A 15,968-nucleotide genomic window follows, 5' to 3' on the forward strand; every position below is an offset into this window, starting at 1 on the left:
TAAGGTGCTTCCCACATAGACTTTATTGAAGAACTGACCCAGAGTGCAGCAGCTGTGAAGAAAGCAGATTATATGTAGGGCTAGTTGATAATCTGGTTTTCAACTTTGCGATATATCAGCAGCTAAACATCACAATATACCAATACAGCACAATGTCTGCAATAAGGATGGAGCTATGTAGAGACATTGGCTGGCTTCCTGTTTTCATCACATTGTGATGATTGCATAGCACACACATCTCATGATTCACAATATATTGCGATATCAAAAATTATGAAACCAAATATCATGGTATGGACTTGAAGCTGGTTTTGAACAATGTATTGATATATTAGGGCTGGGCAATATATCAATATATCATCCAAAATCAGCCCTAACACACATCATGAATGGTGATATATTGCCAGGTCAAAAAGTATGAAACCGATATCACAATATGGACTTCAAACCAATTTTGAATGATATATTGATGTCTTGCCCAGCCCTAATTATATGATAGGGATTATTAGCAAAATAAAACTGCCATCACTGTAACATCATTACGTAAGCCTACGTTGCAGCAGCTTTAGGAAAAAGGCATATTGTTTTGGTCACCGTATCTCAAAAAGGATGTTGTACAGCTTGAAAAAGCATAGGAAAAGGGAACCCAAATGATCAGGGGGCTGGGATATATTTGGACATTGTTATTGGGGGGGGGGGAGAAGATGAGTAAGGGAAGGCGGACATGAAAGAGGTTTATAAAATGATGCATAGCATAAAGAAAGTGAAGAGAAAGAAGCCTTCTCTCTGTCGTCATATATGAGTCATCAAAAAAAAAAAAATGAAATCAATTGGCAGGCGATTCAGGACAGACTAAATAAGCGATGCGATAGCAGGGAATTAATTTATGTCATTCGATCCACAAGATGTATTGTAGTGCTGGCCAAGAAGTAGTGGTTTGATTTACCCAGTCTTGGACATACCCTTGGTTACTGAAAGTTAGGAAGTGTTGAGCTTCTGTAGTTAATATTTACCCATTTTGCTTTTTTAATTATTATTTCTAGCTATGGATTGCATCAAAATTTCCGTTCAGAATTTGTCCAAGCTTGCTGACTCCCTGTCTCCTTGTGATGTATGCGAAGCAGTCAACATCATCATGTGCTTTGTGAAGGATTCCTACCCGATCTCTCCTGCCTTGCTTTTGGAGTTTGAGAACAACGGGGGCTATCAGCTCTTGCTGAAAGTGTTTCTCAGGCAAGTCTGTTGATACAGCCTGTTGGTTGTCATAGAGTGATGACTGTGTCTTTTTTCGTTGAGTAATTCTATTGTATTTTGTCGCGAGACTCTTGGTTACATTAATGCGTGCTTCTTAGGACTCAAGCTTTCTAGCCACAAGTCCATTCTTTCTTGGTCTGTTTCCAAACTCTGCTTTTATTTTTGCCCTGACTCTTTCGTTAGGAAGAGGAAAGCCACCTCTTTAACGCTGAGCAGAAACTAACAGCAATTTGGGTTTTCTGCAGAACTGGGTTTTGCTCCAATTCAGTGGTAAATAGCTGCTGTTGTTTTTTCAGGGAAAGGGCTGGGGCAAAAAACCCAAAGTGCTTGGATGTCAAGCTCTAGAGTTCCATTTGACAAAAAGCTCAGTAGAGCATGAGACTCTTAATCTCAAGGTTGTGGGTTGGGGCCCCACATGGGTTGAAAGAGTCCTGTATTTGCAGGAAGTTGGACTAGATGACTCTCATAAAAGGTAAAGGGACCCCTGACCATTAGGTCCAGTGGTGGCCGACTCTGGGGTTGTGGCGCTCATCTCACTTTATTGGCCGAGGGAGCCGGCGTACAGCTTCCGGGTCATGTGGCTAGCATGACTAAGCCGCTTCTGGCAAACCAGAGCAGCGCACGGAAACGCCGTTTACCTTCCTGCCGGAGCGGTACCTATTTATCTACTTGCACTTTGCCATGCTTTTGAACTGCTAGGTTGGCAGGAGCTGGAACCGAGCAAAAGGAGCTCACCCCATCGTGGGGATTCGAACTGCCGACCTTCTGATCGGCAAGTCCTAGGCTCTGTGGTTTAACCCACAGAGCCACCCACGTCCCAGATGACTCTCATAGCCCCTTCCAGCTCTACATTTCTATGAAAGCACAGCCCTGTGCTGAACAACATGGCACAAAGGGAAGTCTGGATGAGCCTTAACTTCACTTTATTTCCTACTATGGGTTTCAAATTTAATTGTTGGGTCTCTGTTACACCATATTGAGGTGTGTTTGGTCCTTTAAAGACCAAAACAATATGTTTGGCAGAGAACCCAAGAGCCCCAATCCTGAGTTTACATCCAACATTCAGATTTCTGGGTTTTCTAACATGTCTGCTTCTTCTAAATTCCTGACCTAGAGAGGGACAGCTCTGACGAGTTCCATTTTGTTTTGGTTCTGTGTTTTTATTTTGTGTTGGGCAGCTATTAACTCTTTTCAGCCAGTATGGTGGAACTGTTTAAATCACGACAGGAGGAACACCAGGCTAGTTGTATTAAGCAGCTGTTCATTGTTCAAAAGGGAAGATTAATGTATGGTTACCTGACATCCCCGTTTCCCAAGGACAGTCCCCGGATTTACAAATCTGTCCCCGGACAAAATCCGTCCCCGGAATGTCCCCAGATTTCATTTAATGTCCCCGGATTTATATTTGAAGTGTTGTAGAATTATCAGTAGGGAATGAATGTTGCGTGATCGGTTCAACAGCTCAAGACACATCATATGGGGACTTCCGGTGAGCCAAAATGGCGGGCGTCACGGCAGCGAGCAGCTCTTGAAGCCAGCCAGAGCCAATTGCTCTACCAGGCTGACTCCGGGCTGCTGAGACTGCTGCTGCCTCCGCCATTGCCTAGGGGGAACCGGGGACGCCTGGTGCGTCAACTGGGGGAACCGCTGACTCCCCCATGACCCAAACTGAGACAGGAGCAAGAGTGTCCAGCCAATTGGCTGACTGCCCAGTGGTGCTCCGGGGCCAGGAAAACCCCAGAGCCGACACTGGGAGAAAGAGGAGAGGAGAAGGAGAAGAAAGAGAGAGAAAGAGGAAGGAGAAAAAAGAGGGAGCCTTGACCTTGCCATGTTGCCGCTGCTGAGGAGAGGTAGGAGAGCACTGGGAAGGCAAAGACACGTGGCCAAGCCCAGGCCCGACCCGAGCCTACCCCACGGCGGCTAGCGCTCCTAGAGAGCAGGCCGGGACCCAGAAGAAGGCCACGCGACAGAGGAGACCGCAGAAGTGAAGATCGTTCTGCCTGGACACTGAGGTCCAGCGCCGAGGGCCTTGTGGCGGTTCCCTCACTGCGAGAAGCCAAGTTACAGGGAACCAGGCAGAGGGCCTTCTCGGTAGTGGCACCCACCCTGTGGAACGCCCTCCCATCAGATGTCAAAGAGAAAAATAACTACCAAACTTTTAGAAGACGTCTAAAGGCAGCCCTGTTTAGGGAAGCTTTTAATGTTTAATAGGTTATTGTATTTTAGTGTTTTGTTGGAAGCCACCCAGAGTGGCTGGGGGGACCCAGCCAGATGGGCGGGGTATAAATAAATAAACAAACAAATAAATAAATAAATAGTAATAATAATAATTACTTCTTTATTTTTTAAAAAAATAACTTTTTCTTCCTCTTTTTTTTTTTAAAGTGTCCCCTGATTCTTTGAAAATAAAATAAAATCTGGTAACCTTAGATTAAAGGCTCCCCTTGCCATATCCCCCACTGCCCAGTGAATTGTGTTCCAATTTGCACCTCTGTCCAAGGATGGGGATCAGTTAGGTTTACAGAGGAAACCAGATTCCACTGTTCCTCCCATCACTGGTCTGATTATCTCCTCCCTGGTCTTGAATTAGTCAGTCCTAATTTAAGCCTTGGGTATCTTTAGCTGTTCCTTCTCTCATATATATCTTCTTGGGAATTCTGCACTGCAGCAGTGGCAGTGAGGTCCATGATGTGCCCAGTTGCTGTTTCCACATGTGATAACTAAGTTCTCCATCTGCGTTTCCAGATATGAAGGGCTGCTGAGCAGCAAAGAAGATGCCAGTGTTAAAGAGATGCTGGATTTCCTGGCACAACTGACTGTTTGCGGGAAAACAGAACTGAAGGTTTCAGGCAATATTACACCTCCCCAGCTGCCGCAATTCAGTGCTAAACAGCCCCCTTCTCCAGGTATGTATCATGTGGCCAATGATGTGAGGGAATTTGGCTGCATGGCATGAAAATGTGAAAGGGGAAGCGGGTGTCGCTGTGGGTTAAACCACAGAGCCTAGGACTTGCCGATCAGAAGGTCAGCGGTTCGAATCCCCGCGACGGGGTGAGCTCCCGTTGCTCAGTCCCTGCTCCTGCCAACCTAGCAGTTCGAAAGCACATCAAAGTGCAAGTAGATAAATAGGTACCACTCCAGCAGGAAGGTAAACGGCGTTTCCGTGCACTGCTCTGGTTCGCCAGAATTGGCTTAGTCATGCTGGCCACATGACCCGGAAGCTGTACGCCAGCTCCCTTGGCCAATAAAGCGAGATAAGCGCCGCAACCCCAGAGTCGGTCATGACTGGATCTAATGGTCAGGGGTCCCTTTACCTTTACCTTTATGATCTGAGGGGACATGCAACCAGGAATTTAAACCCAGCCTATGAAAAAGTGAGCAGATATCAGGCATTCAACACTTCCATGGCTGCCAAGAGTAGTTGGTTCGCAACATAAAAAAGAGATCAGAAGTGTGTTCCTTCATTATGGATCATTTCCATAATTAATTGGAAAAAATGTTTTAAAGCACTCCTCCCCACCAACCCCCCCCCCCGAGTCCTTTCTGTTGGGGATAATTCAGACTGAAATTCCCAGGTGTCAAAAAAGTTATTTATGTTTGCTGCTACTGTGGTCCGTGTTTGCTTAGCCCCAAAATGGAAAACGAGCGAGGTCCCAACCAAAGAAAAATGGCAACTTACCGTATTTTTCGCTCTATAGGACGCACCGGACCATTAGAGGGGGAGAACAGGAAAAAAATAATTCTCCCCCTCTCTGCTCAGCGCCCCTTCAGTGAAGTGGCAGGAGAAATTGAGCCCCTTCCATTTCTCCTCCCGCTTCGCTGAAGGGGCGATGCGCAGAGAGGGAAAATTGTGCAGGGCCTCTCCAGTGAAGCGAAGCCTGGAGAGCAAGAGGGATCGGTGCGCACTGACCCCACTTGCTCTCCAGGCGGCTATCTGCAAGCCTTCGAAGTGCAGCAGAAACTCCCGCTGGGCTCTGAAGGCTTGCGGATAGCTGCCTGAAGCCCCCGGAGAGCAGCGGGAGTTCGTGCTGCGCTCCGGGGGCTTCAGGCTTCTCCTTTTTTAGCCACCAGGCTGGGGCGGAAGAAGCCCAAGCTTTCCCCGACCCCAGAACAGGTCGGGGAGCGGTGGTCCCTTCTCCCTCCTGGGGAAAAGCCCGCAAGAGGCCTGCCTCCCCCCTGCATTCGCTCCATAGGACACACAGACTTTCCCCCTTAGTTTTTAAGAGGGAAAAAGTGCGTCCTATGGAGGGAAAAATATGGCAAGCTGACGGAATATGCACAACTTGCAGACTTAACATATAGAAAAATAAGAGAACAAGAAGAACATACGTTTAAAGAAGATTGGAAAATGTTTATTGACTATGTGGGAAATAATTGTTTACAGCTGAAAACGTTGGCAGCATTAAGATAAATTCAACAGTGTAAATAAGTTTTGATGGATACAATAATGGAATACTGAATGATATAGTTTTTGTAAAACATGCAGGGATTTGTGATCTGTAAGATAAACCATAGAAGGAGAAGGGAAGTCATTGATATTTTAATGATGTAAAAATGAGCATTTTAAATTCCAAAACAGAAAATTTGATGAAAATGATATAAAAAAAAGAGAAGCATGTTTCTTCAAACAGTAACAGTTTTAATTTTGAACGTTTGGACCAGAAGTGGTTATGCTTTGAGAATCCCCATCTAATGCGGGCTTCCTCAATGGAAGCACCTCTCGTTTAAGTGCCCTGAAAAGGCTACATACCGAACATTGCAGCAGGACCGTTGTCGTTAATGTCCATAGCATTTACATGACAGCAAGGCTTGCTAGATTTCCCCCAATAATGTCTTAGGAAGAGGGCTGTTAAGACTTTTTATTTAAAAAAAGAAGTGGTTGCAAATAATGTATTTTTTGCTCTATAAAACTCACTTTTTCCCTTCTAAAAAGTAAGGGGAAATGTGTGTGCATCTTATGGAGCGAATGCAGGCTGTGCAGCTATCCCAGAAGCCAGAACAGCAAGAAGGATTGCAGCTTTCACTGCGCAGCGATCCCTCTTGCTGTTCCGGCTTCTGAGAGTCAGAATATTTTTTTTCTTGTTTTCCTCCTCCAAAAACTAGGCGTGTCTTGTGGTCTGGTGGGTCTTATAGAGCAAAAAATACGGTAATCACCCAGGGAGAATACCAGAGAAATTGCTGATGCTGTTGTCCCCCCCCCCCCCAACAGGAAATACGGTGAAAAACCTGAAAGCCTTCCAGGTGCTGGAGTCCCTTTTTCGGAAATCGAGCAACGCAGAGCTCTGCCAGCACATCTTACTGGCCCTGAAAGATATCTGGACCTGGAACCCCATGAACTTTTTCCTCCTGGAGTGGTCTCTGCAGCCCATTTCCCAGTTTGTGGGCATCATCCCTCTCAAGCCCATGCTGGTCCAGAGACAGTTCTTCCAGTTGGTGGAGTTCTTGGTGCTGGATCTCTCGTACATCCCCCACGAGATCCTAAAGGATGTTCAGGGCTTGATCAAGGAGAGTCCTGATCCACTGTGCACTTCGCTTGCTCTGCGCTGTCTCCACAGCATCACACAGAGGGACCTTCTCTTCACAGATATCTTCAGAGACTCGGGGCTCTTGGGAATGCTACTTGCGCAACTACGCAAAGAGGCAAAGATATTGAGAAAGAAAGGTACAATGCATTAACCACACCTCTCTCTATGTCAGCGGTTCTCAACCTGTGGGTCCCCAGATGTTGTTGGACTACAACTCCCATCATCCCTGAGCTCTGGCCTTGCTAGCTAGGGGTGATGGGAGTTGTAGTTCAACAACATCTGGGGACCCACAGGTTGAGAAAGGCTGCTCTATGTACTGCAGTTTCAGCCAGGCAGCATGGACGCTGGTGGCGCTGTGGTCTAGATCACTGAGTCTCTTGGGCTTGCTGATCAGAAGGTTGGTGGTTCGAATCCCCACTACAGAGGGGACCAGGAAGGGGTTCATATTGAATCCTGCCTATAAGGGAGCAGGATTTAACGCCCCCACCACTAGTGCTGAGCAAAGTCTGGTCTTCAATACCATGATATATAACCAACTTAACACTGTGATATACCTATATAGCACGATGTCTGAAATAAGGATGTAACTATGTGAACGAGGTAATGTCCTTGTAACTGCCACTACAAAGTGGTAGTTGGGATGTTGGTGGCTCTGTGCTCTAAACCACTGAGCCTCTTGGGCTTGCCAATCAGAAGGTCGGAGGTTCGAATCCCTGTGACGGGTTGAGCTCCCGTTGCTCGGTCCCTGCTCCTGCCAACCTAGCAGTTCGAAAGCACATCAAAGTGCAAGTAGATAAATAGGTACCACTCCGGTGGGAAGGTAAATGGCGTTTCCATGCACTGCTCTGGTTTTGCCAGAAGCGGCTTAGTCATGCTGGCCACATGACCCAGAAAAACTGTCTGCGGACAAATGCTGGCTCCCTCGGCCAATAAAGCGAGATGTGCGCCTCAACCCCAGAGTAGTTTGTGACTGGATTTAACTGTCAGGGCTCCTTTACCAATTCAAATTGTTGGTGCTGACCTTTAAAGCCCTAAACGGCCTCGGTCCAGTATATCTGAAGGAGCGTCTCCACCCCCATCGTTCTACCCGGACACTGAGGTCCAGCACCAAGAACCTTCTGGCGGTTCCCTCACTGTGAGAAGCCAAGTTACAGGGAACCAGGCAGAGGGCCTTCTTGGTAGTGGCACCCGCCCTGTGGAACACCCTCCCATCAGATGTCAAAGAGAACAACAACTACCAGACTTTTAGAAAACATCTGAAGGCAGCCCTGTTTAGGGAAGCTTTTAATGTTTGATGTGTTACAGTATTTTAAATATTTTTTTGGAAGCCGCCCAGAGTGGCTGGGGAAGCCCAGCCAGATGGGCGGGGTATAAATAATAAATTATTATTATTATTATTATTATTATTATTATTATTATTATTAACCTTTACACGTCAGTCAGATAGTGGCATTCCTCTACTTCCTGGTTGCTCACCTGTTCAGCTTCAACAGCCCTTGCCAGTTCCTCGCAAGATGGCATTGTTTCCTTTCAGGAACTGGTTTTCCTGTTTGATTTTAGAAATGGCCCTCCTCCATAAGAAGTGTTGTTGCTGAGGCAATTGGTCTGGTTTCTTTCTATCCAGGTGGAAACCAAGCAGCGTATCAGGATCAGGCTATGGAAAGAGAGCTCACCAATAGGACACTGAAGCTGGTGGCGGCTCTTACAGAAGGATCTGTTAGGAACACAGGTAAGAAGAATCCATGAAGTGCTGTTGGTCACTGTTTATGGTTATGTGTCCCAGGGACTGGAGAGGAGATACCTTATTCAACTATGGAAAAGTGACCCACACTGGTATTCTGAATTTCCTCTCCAGAAGGGTCATTCTGCTTTTTATTTAGTATTGTTCAATTAAGGATAAACAGATTGTCTTTGCTGGATTAATTTCAGTTTCAGACATTTAATAAAAAACTGGCAATTCCCCCCCCCCCCGTTTTTTTTTTTTTGGATAATAATTTTTATTAGTTTTCAATTACAATCTAATAATAGCCTCATTATAACAATACCAATCTATAATAGAATTACTAATACCAATCATTATATAATTTAGGTGGTCCCCCACATGCTAGAATTGATTGTTTGATGATTTTCTTTATTTCTGCATTCCAAAATCTCAATAATTTCAATTACATTCCGGTCATAATAATAATCCCTTATACAATAACTGCAATATTAATATCTTCTCTTCGTGTTGACACATTAAATGATTTATAGAACTACAAGTGAGGCACTCAAACTATATCCTTGTTCTTCCTGTGTGTGGCAATTATTCTGTCTGTGGTGTTTCTTCCTGTCTTTGTAAAATGTTATGTCTGTCTTTTCCCGTGTTATCCATCATGCCTTGGGTGGAGCTGATAACCCATTGCTGTTCCAGAAATTTCTCCCTCACTCTGTCCCATGCTTCGTTGTTTTGCAACTTTAACAACAGATGCAAAATTCACTCTGTCCCAATAAATAACCTGTTTTCACCATTTTCCCTCTCAGACTGGGAAAATAAGACAGCCGAATGAAGCCTTATCTCAAATTTTCACTCCCGTTTCAGTTTTGGTTAGAATTGTCCTATATTGCTATGTGTGATACTGCAGAACGCTTACAAAAGTAAAGATGGGGGCCCTCTAATTTGCTTTTCCCATGCTTTTTCCACGCATGAGTGAATTTCTAAGCCAGTGTTTCCCAAACTTGGGTCTCCAGCTGTTTTTGGACTACAATTCCCATCAGCCTTAGCTAGTGGCCAGGGATGATGGCAACTGTAGTCTGAAAACAGCTGGAGAAACACGGTTTGGGAAACACTGTTCTAAGTGCTTTAACTCTTCTCTAGAGTTAGAACTGACATTATTCACTATAATCCTTATATTTGTTTTTGGTGATTCTTGGGTAGCTAGCTGGTCCTCTCCTTTAAGACCCTGGATAATTTATGCAATAGGATAAGTGCTAAAACTAATATATCTTCAAAATTATGTGGGTATGCATCAATCCAAGGTGTGGTGTGATCATGGATCAGTTAACTCTGTTTACTTACTGCTTTAGTGGTTCTCAGAGACTACGGGATGGTGCCGTATATCAAGATTTTTATAGACGATGAATTGTACCGAAATGATACCCTGACTATCTTGGAGCATCTGTCAGTTATCAACCCTGAGGAGTACATGAGCATCATTGTTGGGGCCTTGTGCTCTTCTACCCAAGGGGAACTGAACTTCAAGCTGGATCTACTTAAGGTGATAAATACAAAATGCTCCTTCTTGTTTATTTAGTTCCCCTCCCTCTTTATGTAGACATATGTGATGGCTGGGCTTGCTCCTTTCTACTTTTGTTTTCCCCTCCTGCACAGAATGCTAAGGAAATTCTATATTATTGATTGATTGATTGATTGATTGATTGATTGATTTTGTATACCGCCCTTCGCTGGGATGCCCCTGAGAGTCCTGCGCCCTGGCGCAACGAACCACTAAGCCCTATGGGAAAGACAGCTCCGTATAGAAACGCGACAGGCTCAATGGTAATGTTTGTAACCAATTTCTTTACTGCTTACTTCCTAACATTTGAATCATGTACACCACATACAATCCTTAAGGTATATAACCTATTTAATTAAATCCAATGCAGATATATTTCTTCTTTCTTAATATATTCTTATGTTACACAGTCTTCAAATGATTAAGGAAAGATCATTGGAATGTCACGGAAAATATTGAACATAGTATTAAAGGTAAAGGTGAAGGGTCCCCTGACCATTAGGTCCAGTCGTGGCCGACTCTGGGGTTGCGGCGCTCATCTCGCTTTACTGGCCGAGGGAGCCGGCGTACAGTTTCCGGGTCATGTGGCCAGCATGACTAAGCCGCTTCTGGCGAACCAGAGCAGTGCACGAAAGTGCTGTTTACTTTCCCGCCAGAGTGGTACCTATTTATCTACTTGCACTTTGACGTATTTTCGAACTGCTAGGTTGGCAGGAGCAGGAACTGAGCAATGGGAGCTCACCCCGTCTCGGGGATTCGAACCGCTGACCTTCTGATCGGCAAGCCCTAGGCTCTGTGGTTTAACCCACAGCGCCACCCGCGTCCCTTCAATCATAGTATTATCAAGTGTCTATATTTGTATTATTTAGAACTATTAACAGTTGAGGAAGCCCTTTGGGGCGAAACAAGGAAATACCAGAAACCTTGTTCTGCCTACCCAGCTGCCTGGGCCAGCCTGCCTGTGTCTCTGCCTGGACCAACGTGCCTGTGTCTGCTACCTATACTAGCCAACCTCATCAGCTGTACTGTCCGTGACATTCCGGTGACCTTTCCTTAATCATTCAAGGACTGTGTAACACAAGAATGTATTAAGAAGGAATAAATATACAGTGGATGCTTGGGTTGTGAACGCGATCTGTGTGGGATGCGAGTTCGCAACCCGCATCTGTGCACGCACGGGTTGTGACTCAGCAGTTCTGCAAAGTGTCTGTAACTTGAGGTATGACTGTATCTTCATTGGATTTAATTACATAGGTTATATACCTTAAGGATTGTATATGGTGTACATTCTGGACTTGATTCACATGTTAGGAAGTAACCAGTAAAGAAATTTGTTACAAACATTACCATTCAGCCTGTTGTGTTCTATGTGTTGTAACTACCCCATCAAGAGGGGACACGGGTGGCGCTGTGGTCTAAACCACAGAGCCCAGGGCTTGCCGATCAGAAGGTCGGCGGTTTGAATCTCCGCAATGGGGTGAGCTCCTGTTGCTCAGTCCCAGCTCCTGCCAACCTAGCAGTTCAAAAGCACATCAAAGTGCAATTAGATAAATAGGTACCACTCTGGCGGGAAGGTAAACGCCATTTCCGTACGCTGCTCTGGTTTGCCAGAAGCAAGATAAGGCAACCTCCCGCCTATCTGGTCATGGGAGCCACCCACTAACAGTGCCTCCCGTCTTATCTGGATTGAGCTTCAGTTTATTGGCTCTCATCCAGTCCATTACCGAGTCAAGACAATGATCCAGAACATCCACTGCCACACCTGCAGTGTGTGTTTCAGTGTATCTGAAGAAGTGTGCATGCACACGAAAGCTCATACCAAGAACTGACTTAGTTGGTCTTTAAGGTGCTACTGGAAGGAATTTGTTTTGTTTTGACTATGGCAGACCAACACGGCTACCTATCTGTAACACCTGCAGATGTAAAGGAGAAACTGAGCGGTGTGTCATCAGCATATTGCTATTTCATAGCAGGCCCTATTCATCATTGCCAGTACATCTGTGAGAAGGATTTCAGGCCAGTTGGGAACACTATATCAGCTATGTAGACAAGTCAGTTCTGACTCTATAATTTTGCAATTATTTCAACTTTCTAGCAGTTGTTCAGATTCTTTAGAACAGGGCTTGTGTTCTAATTTTCTGCATCCCACCCCACAACTGAGGTGGGGTGGTCTCCTGCCCCCAGAAAGGTTTAGACAAACATTTCTTAGTATAACCCTACCTTCTAGAATGAAAGAGAACTACAGCCCACTCAACGATGCCTTCCATCTACTGAAGAGAATAAACTTACCACAGTTGATCCAACAATCTTTTTAAGACTGAGTTTGTTGCATTACCTGATCCAGTGAGAAGAAATGCGGCTTTGATGCCTAATTCTGACAAATTATAACTGTGTTAATACATAATGTAAGAAAATGAATTTGTTATATACAGCCCTTGGGACAGTGATTACATTATGCACAAATTCAGATTGATTTGCTAATATATATTTAGCTGTTAAACCCCAAGCTCAAATGTGATTAGCTCTACAGTATTCCAGAGTGGCATGAGGTAGGCAATTATGAGGAATAACGAATAATGCAATGTGAAAATAAATTCTGTTAGCTGTAAATGAGTTAGGGGGTTCCACTGCAGGCAAACCTTTTATAGATTCAAGCCAGAAGGACAGACAATTAAACTATAACAGAGTTAGAGCGAGAAGAAATGGAGTTACTCCTGACCTTTCTAGATATGTGTCAGAGCTATCCTGATACTTTGAAGTCCAACTGATTAGATTTATGCTCTGTTCAGAAGCCTAGTATGATACATTAGCATGCAAAACTGAATGACAGTAATAAAGTCCTCCTCCTGTGTTTCTGGCAAGCCCCCTTCTCACCCATTTGATGGGCTAAGGGGAAGAGAGAAAGAGAAATTGTATGTCGTGGTGGGAATGTTTCACCTCATGTGCTTGGTCTGTGAGCACTTAGAAAAGGATGCTCTGAATAATAGGCACCAACTCTATGGGGCTGAGGAGAGCACCCCCAAAAAAGGATGTGGGGACAGCCCCCCAGGCCTCCCCACAGCAGCAATGGACCCCGTCAGGCTTCCCTGGGCCTTGCGGCCTGCTCCCAGGGTGTGGGACATCACACGTGTGTGTCGCACATGTGACGTCATGCGCACACAACAAACTCCCTGCAATGTCGTGCAGAACTGGTTGCCTCTGCTGTCATTATTAAAACCCAGCATGGGTTTCTCAAAAACAAGTCATGCCAGGCAAATCTCATTTCTTTTTCTTGATAGAGTTACAAGCTTAGTTGTTGTTGTTGAGTCGTTTAGTCGTGTCCGACTCTTCGTGACCCCATGGACCAGAGCACGCCAGGCACTCCTGTCTTCCACTGCCTCCCGCAGTTTGGTCAGACTCATGTTTGTAGCTTCAAGAACACTGTCCAACCATCTCGTCCTCTGTGGTCCCCTTCTCCTTGTGCCCTCCATCTTTCCCAACATCAGGGTCTTTTCCAGGGAGTATTCTCTTCTCATGAGGTGGCCAAAGTATTGGAGCCTCAGCTTCACGATCTGTCCTTCCAGTGAACACTCAGGGCTGATTTCCTTCAGAATGGATAGGTTTGATATTCTTGCAGTCCATGGGACTCTCAAGAGTCTCCTCCAGCACCATAATTCAAAAGCATCAATTCTTTGGCGATCAGCCTTCTTTATGGTCCAGCTCTCACTTCCATACATCACTACTGGGAAAACCATGGCTTTAACTATACTGACTTTTGTTGGTAAGGTGATGTCTTTACTTTTTAAGATGCCGTCTAGGTTTGCCATCGCCTTTCTCCCAAGGAGCAGGCGTCTTTTAATTTCGTTACTGCTGTCACCATCTGCAATGATCATAGAGCCCAAGAAAGTAAAATCTCTCACTGCCTCCATTTCTTCCCCTTCTATTTGCCAGGAGGTGATGGGCCCAGTGGCCATGATATTCATTTTTTTTTTATGTTGAGCTTCAGACCATATTTTGTGCTCTCCCCTTTCACCCTCATTAAAAGGTTCTTTAATTCCTCCTCACTTTCTGCCATCAATGTTGTGTCATATGCATATCTGAGGTTGTTGATATTTCTTCCGGCAATCTTAATTCATCCAGCCCAGCCTTTCGCATGATGAATTCTGCATATAAGTTAAATAAGCAGGGGGACAATATACAGCCTTGCCGTACTCCTTTTCCAATTTTGAACCAATCAGTTGTTCCATATCCAGTTCTAACTGTAGCTTCTTGTCCCACGTAGAGATTTCTCAGCAGACAGACGAGGTGATCAGGCACTCCCATTTCTTTAAGAACGAAATTAATCCGTTCCGCGAGTCTCTTCGTCTAGCAGTTTTTTCGTCTTGCGAAGCAAGCCCATTGACGGATTAGCGCTATTAGCGGTTTAGCGGCTTTTAGCGGCTTTTAGTGGCTTAGCGGATCAGCTGATAAGCGGCTTAGCGGCTTTGAAAAAGGGGAAAAAAGGGGGGGGAACCCGCAGGAACTCGCAAGACATTTTCATCTTGCGAAGCAAGCCCATAGGGAAATTCATTTTGCGAAGCGCCTCCAAAACGGAAAACCCTTTCGTCTAGCGGGTTTTCTGTCTTGCGAGGCATTCGTCTTGTGGGGCACCACTGTATGTTGGAAGCTGCCCAGAGTGGCTGGGGCAACCCAGTCAGATGGGTGGGTACAAATAATAAAATTACTATTATTATGGAACAGGACGTCCCTATTTCCATCAGAGAAATGTTGGACGGCATGTTGTTCTTGTTTTTTAAATGGAGGATCATTCAGTCGAGTGAGCCCCATTTGCATTTGGGTACACCCCGAAGGTTTACAACCTACGACACAGACCCCTAGGCCCATATCACTCCTTTAAATTCCTAGTAGTTTATCTCAGTGAAGACCTTACTTGGAAAATAAATACAACCAGGTGGTTAAGAAAGCCCAACAGAGACTCCATCTCCTCAGAGTATTGCAAAGGAACGATGTCAATCAACATTTGATGATCTCCTTCTACCAGTCCACAATAGAAAGTGTCATTTCATACTGCATCACGGTGTGGTACGCTGGTTTGACATCATCTGATAGGAAGTGCCTACAGAGGGTGGTGAATACAGCACAAGATATTGCGTGGACAGGCAGAGTCCCCAGATCCCGAGTGGTCCCCCCCGTCATGTGGAATAACGACTCTAGACAATGTGCTATGGGATTAAATTGGCCACAACTTTATTAAATTTCAAATGTGGGTAGACCTTGGCTCAGGCATTGGGCGTTCTCCCTCCCTAGTCCCCAGCCGGGGACCTAGGGAGCATCAGGGTTATCCAGTGTGTGGGGGGGGATGGGCCGGCTCTGGAGAACATATGTTCAAGCAGAGATAGCCGCCCCTGTTATGCCGCCGCAGGGGAGAGCAATGACGACCTTTCGGCGTACGGCCAAAGCCTCCCTTCAAAAACCCCTTTAACGGGGAACCCTGGTATCGCCGCCGCAAAGAGGAAGATGGACTAAAGGATTCCGCCCAAGGCCTGATACCGCCAAAGTTGTGACGTTTTGCTACGGGAAAGGCGAAACCTGCCAATGCAGGGAAATTCCTTTCCGGCCCTTTAACAGCGACCTTATCGTAGCAGCGCCCGCATACCTGTGGAGACAGGTTAACCTGCAAAACCTATGAAGAAAAGTTAACCTGCAAAAGAAGACATTAACTGAGGGTGGGTAGGGTGGGAGAAGCTCTGGAGCCAAGTGAGGATTAGCAATTAAGATCCACCCTCTATTGTGTGGGCAGGTAATCCCTCCCCTTACCTGGGCTGGTTTCCCTGGCAACGCTTCCCCCAGGTGGGATTGGACAACTCACTGGGGTAGGCGGGGACCTCCAGGTATCCCACCTGAGGGAAGGCAAAGCCTATGCTGATGGGGCCAC

The 15,968-nt window shown here is 45.6% G+C and overlaps 1 protein-coding gene across 1 annotated transcript in view; it reads left to right on the plus strand.

Annotated features, from left to right (window-relative positions):
* WDFY4 (WDFY family member 4) overlaps window positions 1-15,968 on the plus strand; it is a 204,254-nt gene that overhangs the window by 17,398 nt on the left and 170,888 nt on the right. The window contains exons 7-11 of the mRNA XM_081864118.1: window positions 1,044-1,233; window positions 4,000-4,160; window positions 6,464-6,916; window positions 8,404-8,508; window positions 9,846-10,036. Of these exons, the coding sequence (XP_081720244.1) occupies window positions 1,044-1,233; window positions 4,000-4,160; window positions 6,464-6,916; window positions 8,404-8,508; window positions 9,846-10,036 (1,100 nt within the window). The remainder of the gene's footprint in view (window positions 1-1,043; window positions 1,234-3,999; window positions 4,161-6,463; window positions 6,917-8,403; window positions 8,509-9,845; window positions 10,037-15,968) is intronic.

Source organism: Podarcis erhardii (genome assembly GCF_964252035.2).
Source record: "Podarcis erhardii genome assembly, chromosome: 5".
Lineage (NCBI taxonomy): Eukaryota > Metazoa > Chordata > Lepidosauria > Squamata > Lacertidae > Podarcis > Podarcis erhardii.